This window comes from Melitaea cinxia, chromosome 1 (genome assembly GCF_905220565.1).
Source record: "Melitaea cinxia chromosome 1, ilMelCinx1.1, whole genome shotgun sequence".
NCBI classification, from domain to species: domain Eukaryota; kingdom Metazoa; phylum Arthropoda; class Insecta; order Lepidoptera; family Nymphalidae; genus Melitaea; species Melitaea cinxia.
The window spans coordinates 19,973,566-19,994,443 of record NC_059394.1 but is presented as its reverse complement, the minus strand read 5'-3'; the positions used below and the strand labels follow the sequence as shown (position 1 = coordinate 19,994,443).

Genomic DNA, 20,878 nt, shown 5'->3' with positions numbered 1-20,878 from the left:
GAGCTCACTCTATTTTGGCGCGAACTTGTGGAGGCCTATGTCCAGCAGTGGACTGCGAAAGGCTGAAGTGATTTTGATGATGATGATAATGTGATTTTTAAAGAATCAATTCTAATGTTATATTTATATGAATTTCACTAACGCTACGAATTATTATATTATTATAATAGAATTTAATATCTACTAAAATCAAATATTTAACATCTTCTACTCGTCTTAAAAATTTCATCTTAATCCCTAGTTCCTGAGGCGGCACCGTCACGAGTGATATGTGAAGCGATTTCATCATCAAGCATGAAGGTGTCATGGACACCGCCGCCACCAGAACTCCGAGCGGGGCTTATACAAGGGTACAAGGTCATCTATGCAGCCATATCAACAGATCACGGTAAATACCTGTTATAATAAATATCCAATGCAAGTTTATAGAATTTGATAAAATTTCATAATCACAGCTATATACATATATATTATGGAGGCTTAAAGTTGCCAAAGTATTAGATGTACATTGTCTTAGCGATTTTGATAACATATTGCTAGATATCCTAGAGTTATAAATACAGAATCAAGCTGATAAGTAGGATAGTTAATTTTTTTCATTGCGATAGCGGCCGTAGGTTCAATTCTCTTGACAAGAACATTTATGATTATGTTGTCATTTACTGGGCTTGTGCTAAGTCCACCAGAACCATCCAGAACCATCATCCTATTGGAGGTCGTTGACTACAAAGATTTTTTTTCACTTATTTTAATTTAAAAAAAAAACGAGTGTGCTTTAGACTATACGACCGAAGTAAAACTTACGAATCATAACTCTCTCTATTTCTATTATCATTAACTTATATCTCCCTCTCAACTTCCGTTCGCCTCGCCCGATCACACTTTTCGAACGCTCTCGTCACGTCATCGCCAGCTTACTCGCCAAGTCAAGCGCGCGTAAAGAAGTTTTATTTTAATATAATTTTTGATCATTCAAAATGTATTCTGAAAGAAAACGTCTTGTTTTGCAGCAGAAGGAGCAGAGTTGAAACGCGTGACAACAACAGAGACATACCTGCACGCGTTGCACAAGTATAGCAATTACTCGATACAAGTGGCGGCTTACACCGCGGCGGGAGACGGCAAGCACAGTCCGCCCGTGTACTGCATGACTGCAGAAGACGGTGAGAGGATAAAAATCTTGGACATTACAATTCTTCATACAACTGGACATGTTGTTATCCGCTGGTTTTCAGAGTGAATGCAAACTGAAAAAAATGTTTCCAACCTTCAATTTAAGCAATTAATTGAAGTTAGATACAGAAGTGCTGTGTGGCTACGGCACTAAAGAATTTAGCCACCCCCTCTCTTCCCGTGGGTGTCGTAAGAGGCGACTAAGGGATAACAAGGTTCCACAACCACCTTGGAACTTAAGAAGCCGACCGATGGCGGGATAACTATCCAACTGCTGGCTTTGAAATACACAGGCCGAAGACGGGCAGCAGCGTCTTCGGTGCAACAAAGCCAGTACTGCGGTCACCAACCCGCCTGCCCAGCGTGGTGACTATGGGCAAAACACATGAGTTCACGTTATTTTTGGCGTAAACTTGTGGAGGCCTATGTCCAGCAGTGGACTGTATAGGCTGTAATGATGAGATACAGAAGAAAATGTCTTGATTAAAATCTGTAGTTATTCGACCGAGGAAGTATTTCAGTCTTACAGAAGATCACCTAACAATACCACTCAAGTAGAGTTGTATTTCTATAGTATGCTGTAGCCAGAGCCCCTGTCCGCAACACGCCTAAAAGCCAGGAATATCACAAGCGTCATGGGCATTTGTGCTTGTGTATTGTGTCTGATCGCGGACCCCAATTTAGGAAAGACCGTTGAGTGGGAAGCGAATTTTATTTATTTATTTATAAATTAAAGTTAACAAATTATTTATTATCAACAAGAGCAAATAAAAGACCTTAGGAAACTTTAATTAATCATAAAGCTTTTTTTTTATGTCACTAGGTCGGCAAAAAGCGTATGGCTCACCTGATGGTAAGAGATTACCGTAGCTTATAGACGCCTGCAACACCAGAAGCATCGCAAGCGCGTTGCCGATCCAATCCCCAATCCCCCCAGGAGCTCTGGTCACCTTACTCACCAACAGGAACACAATACTACTTGAAAACAGTATTATTTAGCTGTGATCTTCTGTAAGGTCGAGGTACTACCCCAGTCGGGCTGCTCCATATTTTGAGCAGGAAATTCCTGCTGTGCCCTACCTCAGTTTAAAACTCAGCTTTTGCAGTTCCATCCGCACCTGAGAAGATCAAAGCGTTACCGTACTCGATGGACTCTGTACTCGTGAGCTGGCTTCCTCCGGTACATCCCAATGGCATTATATCCCATTACACCGTCTACTACAGAGAAGCGGGGCGGTGAGTTAAATAATATCAGCTGTTTATAATATCAGTTATTTAGAAAAATCTTATCTTATTTCAGTTCAGGTGGAAACGCTAATTGAAATAGGCAGCTGAGATAACCAACAAGACACATGAGCTGAAACTCCTTTTTTTAAGTAGTAATATTTAGGGCCTATTCCATTTGTTTCTAATAAGTCAATAGTTAATTTGAAACCTTGTAAAAAATACTACTGAAATATTTCTTATGATATGGACCTGACCTCTTCTAATGTGTATATGAGGCATTACCCAATTGCCAAAAGTATATGATAAGTTTATAAAATCTTTAGTTGAATTGTTTTCGGGACAGGTTAGGTAAGCACTCAAGCTTCACGGTGTCAGCTGATAAGAACCCTGAGATAGAGCTGATGTACCAAGTGAGGAACCTCAAGGAGACTCAGCTGTATGAGTTCTGGGTGTCCGCGACTACGGGCTCAGGGGAGGGGGAGTCAACGCTCGTGGTTGGACAAGGACCAAGCTCGAGAAGTATAGCATTTTTAATTGAAAACCAAATATGTATATTAACTTTATGGTGGACGAAATTCCAAAATATGTACTAATATTTCATTGGTGTTAGTTTTTTTTGAGGAATTAAATAGGCCTCCTCTTTATTTTTATGGTGCACAATTTCTGACATACCTACGTGGGTATTTTGTAAGAGTATACTCCTATTCTGTATTATTTTTAACCGACTTTCAAAAAAGGAGGAGGTTCTCAATTCGACTGTATTTTTTTTTATGTATGTTACATCAGAACTTTTGACCGGGTGCACCGATTTCGACAATTTTTTTTTAATCGAAAGGTGGTGTGTGTCGATTGGTCCCATTTAAATTTATTTGAGATCTAACAACTACTTTTCGAGTTATATCTAATAATGCGTTTTTACTTGACGCTTTTTTGTCGACCTACGTTGTATTATACCGCATAACTTTCTACTGGATATACCGATTTTGATAATTCTTTTTTTCTTGGAAAGGAGATATTCCTAATTTAGTACCATGATAAGGGAACCAGGATCTAATGATGGGATCCAGGAGAAATTGAAGGAAACTCTTGAAAATCCGCAATAACTTTTTACTGGGTGTACCGATTTTGATAATTTTTAATTTAATCGAAACTAGTTTTTTTTACGTTTGCGAGCAAACACAATTATAACAGTTTAGCTCATACTATCCCATTAATAGAACAATAGATATAGACAATAAAATCCTGCTGATAATGTACTACGTCATGCTTGCAATATCAACTCACGCCACGGTTGGCCCTAGTCCCGGCAAGAATCGCGTCGTTCGGCGGCTCGGTCCGCGCGGCGGCGGGCCGCAGCGCGCTGCTGTGGTGCTCGGCGGTGGGCGCGCCCGCGCCGCGCACGCGCTGGGCGCACGCGCGCGCGCCGGTCACGCACCACCGGCACTACCAGGTCACGAGGAGCGGCCACCTGCACATCAGAGGTGGGTGGGGCGGTAGCATTGCGTTCGGCGGTTCAGTCCGCGCGCCCGCACCGGTCACGCACCACCGGCACTACCAGGTCACGAGGAGCGGCCACCTGCACATCAGAGGTGGGTGGGGCGGTAGCATTGCGTTCGGCGGTTCAGTCCGCGCGCCCGCACCGGTCACGCACCACCGGCACTACCAGGTCACGAGGAGCGGCCACCTGCACATCAGAGGTGGGTGGGGCGGTAGCATTGCGTTCGGCGGTTCAGTCCGCGCGCCCGCACCGGTCACGCACCACCGGCACTACCAGGTCACGAGGAGCGGCCACCTGCACATCAGAGGTGGGTGGGGCGGTAGCATTGCGTTCGGCGGTTCAGTCCGCGCGCCCGCACCGGTCACGCACCACCGGCACTACCAGGTCACGAGGAGCGGCCACCTGCACATCAGAGGTGGGTGGGGCGGTAGCATTGCGTTCGGCGGTTCAGTCCGCGCGCCCGCACCGGTCACGCACCACCGGCACTACCAGGTCACGAGGAGCGGCCACCTGCACATCAGAGGTGGGTGGGGCGGTAGCATTGCGTTCGGCGGTTCAGTCCGCGCGCCGGTGGCGGGTGAGTGCGCGATGAGAGCGTTACAAAAACTGTGATCGAAAAGTTGAGAGGGATATATAAGTTAGATGGAGATAAAGAAGTTTTATTTTAGTCTTGTTATCTAAAGCACACTAGTTTTTTACCTCCGTTTTTCAAAAAAAGGAGGAAGTTACTCAATTCGACCGTATATATATATATATATATATATATGTTCGGAGATAACTCCTTCGTTTATGAACCGATTTTGATAATACTTTTTTTGTTGAAAAAGAGATATCCCTAGTTTGGTACCATGATAAGGAAACCAGAATCTCATGATGGGATCCCAAAGAAATCGAGGGAAACTCTCGAAAATCTGCATAACAATGCTGTTTATCATGTGGTCACATTTAAATTTCATCGAGATCTGATTACAACGTTTGAAGTAATCTTTGATACTGCGTATTTACTTGACTATTTTTTCGTCTACCTACGTTGTAGTACTTGTCAATATAATTGAAGTCGGTTTTTCTTCCTTTGCCTGCAAACACAATTATTTATTATTCAATGTTGTATATTTGATTATATATTTAAGTTATTTGTAAGTGATGAAGCAATGAATCGTATTTTTCTATTTTTCACAATATGATCAAAGAAGGATATGTAACCCAAAAATATGGTTATTCAATTTCTGTAGATTGTGTTCTAGTTTCCAGCCACAGTATAGTCCGCACGAGTAACATTGTTGGTATATCACAGACCTATGTTACCTAGTACGGTCTCGCTTCTAACAACATCTTTCATTGATGCTCCGTTCATATTGATCGTAGCTTGATGTTATAACATTGAACAAATTTTTCTCTTCAGACAAGTGGTATCTGAGCTTAGCACACACATGAACCAAACTGGCACTGAAACTTTCTGATATTAGCAAAGATTAGAAAATGCCTTTAAATTTTACGATTTCCATCACAGCAGCCTGTCGCAGTCCATTACTGGACATAGGCCTCCACAAGTTCACGCCGAAAATGGCGTGAACTCATGTGTTTTGCCCATAGTCACCACGCTGGGCAGGCGGGTTGGTGACTGCAGGGCTGGCTTTGTCGCACTGAAGACGCTGCTGCCCGTCTTCGGCCTGTGTATTTCAAAGCCAGCAGTTGGATGGTTATCCCGCCACCGTTCGGCTTTTTAAGTTCCAAGGTAGTAGTGGAACTGATCCCTTACTCGCCTCTTACGACATCCACGGGAAGAGAGGGGGTGGCTATATTCTTTGATGATTGTTGCTGTGTGGTTACGATTTCCAGTTCTAGTCTAATAAGTTATCAAATATTAAAAATCTCTTATTTTCTCATACCACAAATCAAATCTTTTTAACATTTAGAAGTAAACGAGCAGTCGTCGGGTAACTTCACGTGCACGGCAACAAACAGTATCGGAGAGGACTCCATCGTGTACTCCGTGCGCGTCGTGCTGCCGCCCGGCGCGCCCGCGCTGTCGCTGCAGTACACCACCGCCACCAGCATCAAGTTGCACTGGCGCATGCCGGACTCCGACCAGCCAGTACTTGGTGAATACATTTTTATATTGTTTTTAATATATTTTGACTCACCAGGACTTACCATTATTATTATCTAGAAACTCCCAACATTTCGGCATCGGCGACATGGTCACCTGCAACCGCAATGTCATCTGTAATGATGTAGAATTAAAAATGTTTACAGTGACCTAGACAGTTTAGAAACCTATACTGTTTTAAATATTTATTAACAAAGACAACACGATTGATATAATGCAAAATGTTTTCGTTGAAATCAATTTCTCGTAAAGTCCAAAAGATTCTAAAGAGTAAGTAGTAAATCGTAATAAATGAATCAAAAGTTGAAAATGGGATGCAGTGTCTTCTGAGTGTCGGCTGTCTTCGTGAGTATATCTCAGTAAGGGATGATAAAAGAAAATGATCATAATTATATTACTGGCGTGCTGTGTGGCTACGGCACTAAAGAATTTAGCCACCCCCTCTCTTCCCGTGGGTGTCGTAAGAGGCGACTAAGGGATAACAAGGTTCCACAACCACCTTGGAACTTTTGAAGCCGACCGGTGGCGGGATAACCATCCAACTGCTGGCTTTGAAATACACAGGCCGAAGACGGGCAGCAGCGTCTTCGGTGCGACAAAGCCAGTACTGCGGTCACCAACCCGCCTGCCCAGCGTGGTGACTATGGGCAAAACACATGAGTTCACGTTATTTTTGGCGTAAACTTGTGGAGGCCATGTCCAGCAGTGGACTGTATAGGCTGTAATGATGATGATGATATTTCTCGAGAGTTTTGTAGATCACTGCATAAAATTTAGAAAATGTGTCTCTCTTTGATGTGTTTGAAAATATTCTAGAGTGATGTTTTTGTCGCGAGGAATCTTTTTGTTTTGTTTACACTTGATTGCTTACATGAATTTTATCTTTCATAGGATACATTCTTCACTACAAACAAGCATCAGAAACGGAATGGCACAGCGTAGAATTGTCTCCAGAACAGACTTCATACACGATGGATATGCTCAAATGTGGTACCACGTACAACGCTAAGATTCAAGCACAAAACAAGATATCATTGGGTCCACCCAGTGAAGTACTGACCGCAACGACTAGAGGAGGAAGTGAGTTCGAATTTTATATTCTTCACTTTAGGGTCTTTTTCAACGACAGCTGAAAAGGTTCATCATTTCAGCCCATTGCAGTCCACTGCTGGATATAGGCCTCCACAAGTTCGCGCCAAAAATGGCATGAACTCATGTGTGTTGCCCATAGTCGCCACGCTGGGCAGGCGGGTTGGTGTCCACAGGGCTGGCTTTGTGAAAATGTTATCTGGCACATAAGTCACTGATAGCCAATATGGAAAGTAATAAAAGTATAGTACTCAGTAGAGGTTGATAACTAACTAAATATACTGTAATAACCGATCTGATAAAACTATAAATACTTTAATAAAATGTTGGAATTTCTTAGTTACTTTACAAGACTGTTTATCACTCAGAAGGACAATACGTGTTTGCTCAAATACCTTGAAATATTAACTTAACGATTTCGATTAGGACCAAAAGCACCGAAGCCAGAGGAACACGTACATTCAAACGCAACTGCCATTAAAATAAACTTGTACGCATGGCGCGATAGCGGATGCCCCATACTCGGTTTCCGCGTCTCCTACCGTCGTGCCGGTGACGAACATTGGATACAGGTGAGTTCAATGGCTACAAAATCAATTTCTCGAAAGATATGGGGGGCTCGAAAGCTCCTGGGGGATTGGGGATTGGGTCGGCAACGCGCTTGCGATGCTTCTGGTGTTGCAGGTCTATAAGCTACGGTAATCGCTTACCATCAGGTGAGCCGTACGCTTGTTTGCCGACCTAGTGACATAAAAAAAAGATATTCTTTCATACTTTTATTTGATCAATCGTATTAAGACTAAAAAAATATAGTACAAAAACGCTAAAGATCAAGATATAGATGGTGATAAGGTGCTAAGGTGCTAAGAAGGAATCTTCTTACCACCATTTTAAATGACAAACGTTTGGTACTTCGATTCGAATATATGGTTCTGGACTTATTTATTTTTGTATTTAATATGGTTTACTAGTAGTCGTTACATTTATTATACTTGACAATATTAATTTTATCATAGACTATGTGTACAACCATATTAAAGCAAACACGACATGCAAAGTTATCCTGTTAAGATACATTATTATAATTATTATTTAAAACATACCTACACACACACACACACACACACATATAAGTAATTATAATTATCAAATCATAAGTTCATCAATTCATCTTATTTACAACTAGCTGACCCGGCGAACTTCGTATCGCCTAACAGTCGATTCTTCAATTTTATTATTTTTTTTTTTAGATTTTTTCTCTCCGTAAGAACCATCCTCGTACTTCAAGGAATATTTTAAAAAAAGAATTAGCGAAATCGATCCAACCGTTCTCGAGTTTTGCGCTTAGCAACACATTCAGCGACTCATTTTTATAATATAGATTAAGTGACAAAATTACAACATCACAATAATTAACTAAAAAAATAAAATCTGCTTCGGACTTCGGAGCTCCTCCGTGAGTCGCCCCCACAAGCTCGGTGGCTCTGTTCCAGGCGGGGTCGGGGCTGAGCGCGGCGCGCCACGTGCTGGGCGCGCTGGCGCCGGGCGCGTGGTACGAGCTCGCGGTGGAGGCGCGGAGCGACGCGGGCGTCGAGCGCGTCACGCTCCTCGCCGACACGCACACGCTGGCCGGAGGTAAGTAAACAACTATCCGTAGAAACTGATGCAACTATGTGACTTAACTTACATACATATTATATAATTCTGTATTTAGTCAATTATTTGTTGGTGTACAAAAGTATAAATCTATATATTACTAGCTGACTCCACAAACGTTGTTTTGCCATATATGTTATTAACCGCCTTAATCCCCCCCTCCCTATAACTTAGGGGGATGAAAAATAGATGTTGTTTGATTCTCAGACCTACCCAATATGCACATAAAATTTCATGAGAATTGGTCAAGCCATTTCGGAGAAGTTTAACTACAAACACTGCGACACGTGAATTTTATATATTAGACTAGCTGTGCCCGCGGCTTCGCCCGCGTTGTAATCAGTTTGTCAAAAAAATTTTCCCGACAAACTTCCAGTGAAACTCTCATCAAAATCGGCTTAACCGTTCCGTAAACCTTCCTCTTGAAGCCCTCTCTCCATTGGTGAAACCGCATGAAAATCCGTTCAGTAGATTTTGAGGGAATCGATCACATACTTTTGGGGACTTTCTTTTATAATACACTAACTGTTGTACGCGACTACGTCCGCGTGCATGCTTAACGCAAATTATTTTTTATTTCAGTCACTTGAAATGCTTATCACTCTGAGTAACTTTTTCAAAGGCACAATTTAATATAATTTAATAGTTATTTTTATAAAACCTCTCTATACACCACATTTTTAGTTTTATTTTCAGGCTGCAGTATAAATAACCTATCAGGCGAACTTATAGCTGATGTATATGTTTCATACAAACTATCAACCCCAATTAAACCCCCTTAGCGGTGGAATATCTCAAAATTCGTTCTTAGCGGACGTCTACTAACAATAATCTACCTCCCTGCCAAATTTCATCTTTGTCGATCTTGGATGGATGGACCATCCGGCGGTATTTGAGTTCTCGTAATGAGTGAGTCAGTGACCTTTCTCTTATATATATATATATATATATATATATATATATATATATATATATAATTACGATGTATTATTTGGACACTTCCTCACCATCTATAAAGCATACATTTTAAGTTTCAAGTCTCTTACCTTAATAACATAGGACATTTATACAAACTTCCAACCCCCGTTTTATCCCCTTATCGATTGAGTTTCGTAAAACTCGTTCTTAGCGGTAGTTTACGCCCTATAAAGAGCCTACCTGCTAAATTTCAAGTTTGTAGGTGTTATAGTTTCAGAGATTTCGTGATCAGTGTGTCAACCTACCATCCCCAGGTTTAACCCCAAAAAGGAGTTGATTTCTAAAGATACATTATTTGGACACCTTTTTACTATCTATAGAGCTTATATTTTAAATTTCAAGTTTCTTACTTCAAAAATATAGGACTTTCATACAAACTTCCAACCCCCATTTTACCCCCTTAGGAGTCGAGTTTCGTAAAATCCGTTCTTAGCGGATGCCTACGTCTTATAAGCAGCCTACCTGCCAAATTTTAAGTTTGTAGGTGTTATAGTTTCGGAGATTTCGTGATGAGTGAGTGACCTTTCGCTTTTATATATATCGATGCCTAACAGCCAAAAAGGGTTAAGCGACATTTTTTGAGAAACTGAGTTTATATATATAGTTGTATTCGATTCTAACTATATATATAACTCAGTTTCTCAAAAAATGTCGCTTAACCCTTTTTGGCTGTTAGGCATCGATATTAAGATTAATACGTGAAGCAAAAACTTTGTACCCCTTTTTACGAAAATAGCGTTGACGGGGGAGTATGAAATTTCGCACACTTATAATTTATATAGAGAAGGAGTGCAGAATGCTGATTTTTTTTAAATTATACATAAAAATACATTAAAATTAATAAAAAAATGCTACCACGTACTTGACATAGACACACGCATATACGAATGTAGTCATTTGTTTGTTATTAATATAGTCTTTGACAACAGAACCTTAATAATGTTCAAATTTATATTTGAAATTAAGTATGGTCGAATTTCGACTACTGGGTGACCACCAGTAAATAAATAAACAAACAACCGCCTGATGACCATTGCGTCTGATGTTTGTGAATACCGCAGCCTATTGACGACTGTAATCTAATGAGCATTGCAAACGCGCTGTCGAAACTGACGCCCCACCCTCCCTCGGAGCTCTGACTAACTTACTCACAGGAACACAACACTACTTGGAAGCAATATTATACCCAATTGGGCTGTTCTAAACTTTGAGTACGATATTTTCTAATATCAGTACTTTAATGTACCTCAGTTTCCTTGAATTAATACAAAGCATAAATCACTCGATATAGATCAATTGTATTAATCAATCGTAAGTACTTTAATGATCCTTGTATAAAATTATTGTATTTGCTTGCAAACGAAAAAAACCGACTTCAATTACATCGACAAGTAATACAACGTAAGTAGACGAAAATATAGTCATGTAAATACGCGTATTCAAGAATACTAAAAAGTTTTTATCAGATCTCGATGAAATTATTGATACTAATTAAATGTGACTACACGATAAACATCAGCTTTCGATTAAATTTAAAATCATCAAAATCAGTAAACCCAGTAAAAAGTTATGCGGTATGATACAACGTATGTCAACGAAAAAATAGTCAATAAAAAACGCATTATTCGATATAACTCAAAGAGTAGTTCTTAGATGTCAAATAAATTTAAATGGGACCAAATGACAGACACTACCTTTCGATTTGGCCACCACCACCAAACCACATGGCTAAAGTAAACTAACGAAAAATAACTCTCTCCCTTTCTATCTTCACTAACTCATATCTCCCTCCCAACTTCCGCTCGTCTCGCCCGATCGCAGCTCTCGTCTTGCATCCACCAGCCCACCCCCAAGCCGAGCGTGCGTAAGTCTAACTCCAGCGACGGTTTGCCCGCAGGCCGCATTCCTCCACTGAGCGCGGCGCCGGCGGCGGGCGGGGCGCGGGGCGGCGGCTCGCGCGCGGCGCTCGTGTGGTGCGCGGCCAGCGCGCTCGTGCTCGTGGCCGCGCTTGCAGCGCTGCTGTGCCTGCTGCACGCCAAGCGGAAGTTAGTCTGGCTCTTATTATATTGCGCTTTCTACCGCTATGCTATACGGAATGCCGAGATGTGCAGTGGATATGGGAATAGAAAAAATTAAATTCGAAATTCCATATTTGAAAAATGAAGGAATTCAAAGACATTTTTATATAACGCAAGCATTAACGGTAGTAACAACTAATGAAATAAAGTTCCTCATCCAGCAATGGTACTTTTAACAGTACAATTACTTATGTATCATCAAAGACAAGTATAATATCATTACATTTAACAAATAAATATACTTAACATCCTACTCATATGAAAATAGATTTTTTACGCCCAAATTTTTCTTTTCTATAATTCAGATTTTAGGAATAGTTAACTAAATTTATTGGTAATATGACGTATGTACTTGTGCCAATTTCCATCATCTATCAATCAATGACGACTGCTCTGGTGTAATGGTGCGTGTGTCGTGTCGACGGTGTCTAAACGCCGACGGTCGCGGGTTCGATTCCCGTTCGGAGTAAATATTAGTATTAATACAAATATTTATTTACGGGTACTGTGTGGCTACGGTACTAAAGAATATAGCCACCCCCTCTCTTCCCGAGGGTGTCGTAAGAGGCGACTAAGGAATAAAACAGTTTCACTACCACCATGAAACTTAAAAAGCCGACCGAGGGCGGGATAACCATCTAACCGCTGGCTTTGTTGAAATACACAAGCCGAAGACCGGCAGCAGCGTCTTCGGTGCAACAAAGCCAGCCCTGCGGTCACCAACCCGCCTGCCTAGCGTGGTTACTATGGGCAAAACACATGAGTTCACGTTATTTTTGACGTAAACTTGTGAAGGCCTATGTCCAGCAGTGAACTGTATAGGCTGTAATGATGATGATGATTATTTCCGGTCTGGTTGTTAATCCTTGTAGGTCTCCCCACCATGCCTCGGAAAGCACGTTAAGCTGCCGTTCCCGGTTGTTATCGTGTACAACTGATAGCAATCGTTACTCATAGTAGTGAATATATCCGCCAACCCGCATTGGAGCAGCGTGGTGGATTAAGCTCTGATCCTTCTCCTACACGAGAAAAGAGGCCTATGCCCAGCAGTGGGATGTTACAGGCTAAAACGTAAGCATAGCGTAGCGTTACCACTAATAACGCTTAAATAGTGTACCTAGTATTGTAGATAAAATTCAAGTCACTCGAGCGTTTCATTTTAGATTTTTCTGCCTATCAAATGACCACTATTTGCGGGATAACAGAAAACTGAGCGAAAGTAACGAAGCCGAAAGGGAGAAACTTCGGGATGGTCACAAACTCTACTCATCATCATCAATAAATGGCAATGAAAAGTCTAATGATGATTCATCAGGTGAGAATAATACTTATAATACATGTAACCCAAATTACAGATATAGTACCATGTTTGTATAAACTAGTAAAAAAGTCGTTATAATTAATTTTTTTAATCAAAAGAAATTGCGTGTAAATTAATTTTGTAAGATTGTGGATATTTTTAGGGATCCTTTTGTATTATGTGATATATAAACTTTTTTTTTGCTCGGAAAATAAAAAACTGACTACAATTACATTTATGGTGCTAGTCGATAAAACAGTTAATTTAATACGTTTTATTAGTGTTGACTCAAAAAATACGCGCCAGATCTTGCTCAAATTTAAACGAAACCATAAGACAAGCACTAGCTTTTGATTAAATAGAGAATCATGGAAATATTTATATCGTAAATAGTTATGACGTAACACACAAAACAATACTCATATACTACATTTTCTGTATATTAATACGTGAAGCAAAAACTTTGTACCCCTTTTCACGAAAATTGCGCGGACGGGGGAGTATGAAATTTCGCACACTTACAGTTTATATAGAGAAGGAACGCAGAATGCTAATATTTTTTTTAATTATGAAAAAAAAACATTAAATCAATAAAAAAACATTACACTAGAATCTATTTGACACACTACACACTCTTTTGTTTAGGGAGCGTCCATAAATTACGTGAGGTGTTTTTTTAAACTTTCTGTCCCTCCCTCCCCTCCTGGTGAGATTTCATGAGATTTTATTCAACGCCCTCCCCCATCCCCCAGTCTCACGTGAGATTTTTCAAAATGTGGTTTTCTTACGTAAACGCGTTGGATTGATAATGTAATAATTGTGTTTGCTCGCAAACGAAAAAAAAACCGACTTCAATTACATTGACAAGTAATACAACGTAGATCGACGATAAAATAGTCAAGCAACTACGCGTTATCAAAGATTACTCAAAAAGTAATTATCAGATCTCGATAAAATTTATATGTGACCACATGATAAACATCAGCTTTCGATTAAATTAAAAATTATCAAAATCGGTACACACAGTAAAAAGTTATTACGGATTTTCGAGAGTTTCCCTCGATTTCTCTGGGATCCCATCATCAGATCCTGGTTTCCTTATCACAGTACCAAACTAGGGATATCCCCTTTTCAACAAAAAAAGAATTATCAAAATCGGTACATCCAGTAGAAAGTTATGCGGTATAATACAACGTAGGTCGACGAAAAAAGCGTCAAGTAAAAACGCATTATTAGATATAACTCGAAAAGTAGTTGTTAGATCTCAAATAAATTTAAATGGGACCAATTGGCACACACCACCTTTCGATTAAAACAAAATTTGTCGAAATCGGTCCACACGGTTAAAAGTTCTGATGTAACATACATAAAAAAAAAAAAAAAAAAAAATACAGTCGAATTGAGAACCTCCTCCTTTTTTGGAAGTCGGTTAAAAAGGAAAAAAAAATGCTTCGTGCTTTTATTTACGACCAGTTAACACTCAATCAATAGTGCTGAGAGTTTAATAATAAGTGTAATAAAAATTTAAGAATAGAATACTTAAATAATACTTTTCAATCAGAAAAAAAATTGCTTGATATTTGCCGAGGCCCCCTTCTCCAACGTAAGATTAGATGAGATTTGACTCGACCTCGATTTTATGAACGCCCCCAACGATAAAGTCTGTGGTTAAATTATGGTCGAATTTTGACCACTAGTTCTATTTGAAGTTGCTTAAAAATAATGTAAAATAAAATAAAAATCCCAGCAGAGCTGTACGAGATAAGCCCGTACGCGACGTTCGGCGGCGCGGCGGCGCACTCGCTGCAGTTCCGCACGCTCGCGCGCCGCGACGACGACGCCGCGCCGCCGCACCGCCGCCGCCGCCGCGCCTGCGACCACTACCGATACGGTGAGCCGCGCCAAGTTTGAGAGCCTTGTATAATATACCTAAACAACGTTAAAACTAGAGTTCTCGATGACAATAAATTAAATTTCTTTAGATTGGGATAATCTAAAAAAAATCTAAAACATATTTATATGTCCCTGTTCCCTTGTGTCCCTGTTCCATACAGCTTTTTTTGGTCCTTCGAGGATTCATACAGAGAATACAGCCTTGCTGTTGACAATGTTAATAAAGCGTTACATCGACTTTCATTCGGTTTTGTTACCCTCATAACCGTCCCTCACATATCATCTCTCACTCAACCATAGACTGTACCATACAGTTATTTTTTATGAAAGAAATACAAATATAATTTTATAATATTACCTTCAAATAAAACGGACTTTTCTCATTTGTGTTATTTTACAAATGTAGATGTATTGGATCAAAGGACGACTAAAAACCATGTCTTCAAAAATACTTTACTGCCAACTCATAGATATTGGGACAAAACGACACACGCCGTCATCGAGGTCGTCCATTACCCGCAGTGTATCACGCAATGTCCCTCACACGCGAGTGTGCCCGCAGACGAGTCCAGCCTGTCGAAGTGCTCGACGGTGGAGGCGCGCCACCGCCTGCGGCCGGCCGCCGCGCCCGCGCAGCCGCCCGCGCACTGGCGCGAGCGCTCCGACTCCGACGACTACAGCGACAGCGCCGCCAACCTCACCAAGGGTAACCTTACATTCAGAACTGTTCGCTGAACAATATCAGAGTTTGGTCCTCGTTGGGCACACTAGCTTTATATTTCAACAGTGGCTGTTACTGAGGGGCTGTCAACTGAAATAGGACATAGTAGGAAATATCCTGTTCAAAAACTAGAGAAGCCGGGCTGGGGTAGTACCTCGACCTTACAGAAGATCACAGCTAAATAATATTGCTTTCAAGCAGTGTTCTGTTCCTGTGGTGAGTAAGATGACCAGAGCTTCTGGGGGGAATGGGGATAGGACCGGCAATGCGCTTGCGATGCTTCTGGTATTGCAAACGTCTATGAGCTAAAGTAATCGCTTACCATCAGGAAATCCATATGCTTTTTTGCCGACCTAGTAGTAAAAAAAACAGCAAAGCCTCCAACGACTATATTAACAGCGCCGCAAACACCACCATCTAAGGTTATGTGCAGATTTAAGGCTAGTAATTGCCTAGTGCCTGCCTGGCGGTAAGTGGTTACCGTATACTATAGACAATTACAACACCAGAAGCATTACAAGCGCGTTACTGATCCTACCCTCGAACCTTACCAGGAGCTTTGGCCACCTTCCTCACCACAGGGTCACAACACTATTTGAGGATAGCATTATTTAGCACAGATCTTCTGTAAGGTTGAGGTACTTCTCCAGTTGAGCATCCCAGGAGATATATAAGCTGGCCTGCAGGTTCGGGCGGCTCGGGCGGCGGCAGCGCGTACGGCAGCGGGCGGCGCACCGCCAGCAGGTAGAGCAGGTACCTCCGCCCCGCCGCCGCACCTCGCCCTCCCGCCACTCGCCGCCAGGGACGTAGCCGGCACCCCTATACTGACCACACTTGTAAGGTTTCCGACACAAAAAAAAACGAAGTCGATAAAGGTCATTGGGCATAATCTGACCCGGTTTTCGAAAAATTTCCTACAGATATCAAATTGTTGGTAAATTAATGAGTGCTAGCCGAAATTTAATTCTGTGTGGTTTTTTTTTTTTTAAACGCTGGAGAAGTCTAAAAACGACGATATGTGTTTAAAAATGTTAGGCACCTATCAATTAAGTATTGTTATCAATAAAAATAACACAAACGTTTGCGTCATAAACTTAAGGTGCGCAATGAATAACGTGCGAGTGAAACGGCTAATACAAGCCGCATTAGCCGTTTCACTCGCACGTTAGACAAGTTAGAACCGGTTTCGCATGTGCTCGATTCCCGCGCTACCTGAGCAGTCGCAGTCCCTCGTCTTGTGTCGTTGCGATCTGTGCGTTTCTTGAGTTTTAACTATATTTAACGATTAATTGCTGTGTTATTGGATTTTAAGTTTGCATTTTGATTGGGTTTCGTTGATATGGAAAGACAAAATAGTTGTGTTTTGTGTAGCCGCTCTGTGTTGCGGCGAAGGAAACATATTCTCACAGTGCACTTTCTCGGAAAGTTCCGAGATCACGTCGAGTTATTATTACAGGAAATAACACCACGTGAGGTAAGAGTGTACCTTGTCCGATTTATTTGATTACTTGCCTTACGTGTCGTATGTCGTACACACATATATAATTATATTTAAGTATGTGATCTATACCTACAGTTTAAACTACATGGCGCTGTGTATGCCTAAGGATATTGATTTATTAAATGTTATATGTTGTGTATAATGTATAAGTTCAGCATTATATTCAGCATAGTGTCAATTATTAGGTACCTAATAAAATAAAATATAACATTCCTACACGTTTTTTCTTTTTTCAGATTCCTTTTGATGGTTCGCGGTCTATATGCCATGCCTGCTGGGTGAGATTGGATTCCACTCTGAGAAGTCAGCATAGGCAAAATGAGCCACCTCAACGAGTTCAAGGCGAACAACGTCAACAAGCAGAAGATGCTGGTGAGGAACCAAATGAGGGTCAACAAGATAACACCGGTTTCATTTCTGTACAGGGATATTCCCGTGCTTCAAATACAGCAAGACGTTGCCTATTTCAAACCTGCAGAAACATTCCTACGCATATATTGCCATTGTATGTTAAATTCTATGTATTGCATACCATGAATTTTTATATACCACCTCTTGCTCGTGTTTGCCATTCACATTTGCAAAGAAATGATTGGGAAGAACTAACTACTCAGGGGCAAATGCATCAATTTAATGGCACTCATGTACTTGATATGATGAATTTATACAAATGGGGCTTGGAACGGAGAAACCAACTTGATTTTGAAAACATAAATTCAATTGATGATAATGAGCTACATTTTTGGACAGGAATAACAAAAAATCAATTTAACACTATTCTTCAGCTAACACCATCTCTTCATAACAGAACTGATAGGCCTGCTGCGACTTTAGGTATATACCTCACAAAAATTAGGACTGGTGAACCGGATGAAAGGTTAGCTACGAAATTCCAAATGTCCAGAAGAACGTTAGAAAGAAAAATAAGATTAGCAAGAGAATGCTTAACTCAAGATTTCGTCCCGCATTTTCTAGGCTTAGATCACATAACTAGAGAAGAGGCGGTTGCTCGAAATCTTTGTATACCATCTCATATTTTCGGAGGCGACCAGAATACAGTCATTTTGGTGCTTGACGGCACATACCTATATGTGCAAAAGAGTTCCAATTTTTTGTTTCAAAGAATTACATACAGCTTACATAAATTCAGGAACCTGGTAAAACCGTTCCTGATAGTTTGCACAGATGGCTATATCTTAGATGTGTTAGGACCTTACGCAGCAACAACATCGGATGCAACAATTATGCGTACCATAATGGAACATGAAGACTCGCCTTGGCATTGGTTTTTACGGCCTAACGATGTCTTCATACTAGACCGCGGCTTTCGGGACTCAATCTCCTCTATACAAGAATTTGGTTACAATCCTCAGATGCCACCATCCAGATCCAGAGGAGAGCAACTCACAACCGAAGAAGCAAACAAGTCTAGACTCATAACAATGACCCGGTGGGTTGTCGAGACAATGAACAGTCGTTTCAAAAAAGATTTTAAGATTTTTCGACACACCTATTTCAATGTTTCTTTGCCTAACATGATGGTGGATTTCCGAATTACTGCAGCGCTCATCAATGCTACTCGGCGACCATACGAGGATAGCATTTTCGCCGAGCAATTCATTAATATAATTAATGAAAATATTAATAGAAGGAACGAGCTGGCGGAATATGTGCGTGAGCACAATTTAAATATGCAAAGGGTAGCTTTCACTCCAATTGATGCCAGTGATGCAGCGTTCGATTTCCCACAATTGTCGTACGATGATTTGACACTATTTACGCTGGGCAGCTATCACCTCAGGATCGCCAGATCATATGTCCATGAGCAGTTACGACCAAATGGCCTATATATCGTCGAACTCTACCGGCACCAAGAATCGGTAAATAACAGAACATTGATACGCGGTAGAATTCAGTCCCGACACATCAGGAGTAAAAAATATTACACCTACATATTGGTAAACCCCACAACAGAGGGCAGAGAGAGTATAGAAGATTATTACTGTTCTTGTATCCACGGCCGCCGAACTATCGGATGCTGCGCACATATAGCCAGCATGGTGTATTTTTTGTCATGGGCCAGACACCAAGAACAAATAGATACGCCAGCAAGGTTCTTGGACGACACTATCGTTCCTGTTGACATTGATCATGTTGAATAAAAATGATATAATTCTATATATTTGTTTCCTTTAAAAATACATCAGATTATTCCCATTGTATTAGTGAAGGAGAATAAGTTTTTATCATTTAGGTGTCCAACAGACTTGTATTATTAGAGCCAGCAGACGAACACGACGAGTTCAGGTGTTCCAGCGTGTAATCATGACACCCAATCAATGCAAATAAATAGTCGAACAATGTCTTATCACTAGAGGATATAATCGTAACTTAAGACTTTATTTTTTAATTTTTGGGCTGATTCCCATACTCTACAATGATGCGACATATATTTTCGTAAACTAGGGATATTTATCTAAACATACACACCAATTTTGTTTCTGTAGGTCGTGGGTAGATTTTTCATACTAAGTGCCCAATGACCTTTATACGGACGTGATTACTTCCGGTATGATTGTTTGTCCTTATCAATCTCGCTACCGTGCCTCGGATTAAGCTTCAATTCCAATTGTTATCATATACATCTGATATCGATCGTTACTCATAATAGGGGATATATCTGCCAACCCGCATTGGAGCTATGATCCTTCTCCTACATGGAGTAAAAGGCATATTCCATCAATGGGAGGCTACGGGCTGAATCGTAAAAAAAATTTAGGGTCTCATGTGTACTTGCTACGTCCCTGCTCTTCAACTCCGACACAAAGCACTGTTTGAAAAGCAAAAAGCCATTTAAAATGGATATTCCACTATACAACACTCTTACAATGTTGACTAAGTGTAGGAGTACACGCGACAAGTATAAGCCAAAAGCTAGAAGTTATTAAAGTGGTTGGTGAAAGTAACGCCTATTTGTCGTTGGTAGTGTAAATGGTTGGTTCCCTCTATTATGTTATATTTTTGTATGTTGCCTGTATTTACAACTTTAAAAAACTATTGTTCAACCACCAGTCCACCATCATCAACCATTTCGATGGCTCCTAAGTATACTGAGTCAACTAACAACTTTTGACGATTTAATTTTTTTAAGATATTAATAACATTTACTTCATTTCCTATCTACCTATGTAACAAAAAAATAAAGTTATTAGAAGTAGAGTTGACTCAGTATACTTAGGAGCCATCGATTTGTAAGAAAGGAATAGTGCCAGTGTAGTGGCGTTTTGTACTTGTCGCGTGTGATTCACATGCACCAACATAATAGACTCCCATACACCAACATATAGAAATTGCATGATTAGAAAGACATAGTTAAACCAATTTATCTCATATAACGCTTACTTAATATATATTTCGATTTTAAATTTAGAAGTCGATTAGGCAAATTATACTTTGTAAATTTTAGCTTCATTACATATCCTTTCATAAATATATCAGCTTAATTTTTCATATTTTTTTTTTATTTTAATCTGTAACAAACAAGTAGTTGCTATATTTTTGTAACAATTCAGTCTTAAGGCTTGTAGCTAGCTTTTAGAAAATTAAAATATTATTATTTTATTTTGACGTTATGGTGCGTTATAACTGGCTTGG

The 20,878-nt window shown here is 40.5% G+C and overlaps 2 protein-coding genes across 2 annotated transcripts in view; both read left to right on the top strand.

Annotated features, from left to right (window-relative positions):
- LOC123654730 (Down syndrome cell adhesion molecule-like protein Dscam2) overlaps positions 1-20,878 on the top strand; it is a 228,133-nt gene that overhangs the window by 206,243 nt on the left and 1,012 nt on the right. Inside the window, exons 23-36 of the mRNA XM_045590618.1 lie at positions 242-388; positions 1,011-1,163; positions 2,280-2,409; positions 2,744-2,919; positions 3,702-3,881; positions 5,815-6,000; positions 6,900-7,088; positions 7,524-7,669; positions 8,591-8,732; positions 11,629-11,776; positions 12,973-13,124; positions 14,857-15,000; positions 15,565-15,708; positions 16,410-16,467. Coding sequence (XP_045446574.1) covers positions 242-388; positions 1,011-1,163; positions 2,280-2,409; positions 2,744-2,919; positions 3,702-3,881; positions 5,815-6,000; positions 6,900-7,088; positions 7,524-7,669; positions 8,591-8,732; positions 11,629-11,776; positions 12,973-13,124; positions 14,857-15,000; positions 15,565-15,708; positions 16,410-16,467 — 2,095 coding nt within the window. The remainder of the gene's footprint in view (positions 1-241; positions 389-1,010; positions 1,164-2,279; positions 2,410-2,743; positions 2,920-3,701; positions 3,882-5,814; positions 6,001-6,899; positions 7,089-7,523; positions 7,670-8,590; positions 8,733-11,628; positions 11,777-12,972; positions 13,125-14,856; positions 15,001-15,564; positions 15,709-16,409; positions 16,468-20,878) is intronic.
- LOC123658431 lies at positions 16,882-19,402 on the top strand. Its single transcript, XM_045593857.1, has 2 exons — positions 16,882-17,197; positions 17,461-19,402. Exons 1-2 carry the CDS (start codon positions 17,063-17,065, stop codon positions 19,384-19,386), a joined length of 2,061 nt encoding a protein of 686 aa, XP_045449813.1. The 5' UTR covers positions 16,882-17,062; the 3' UTR covers positions 19,387-19,402.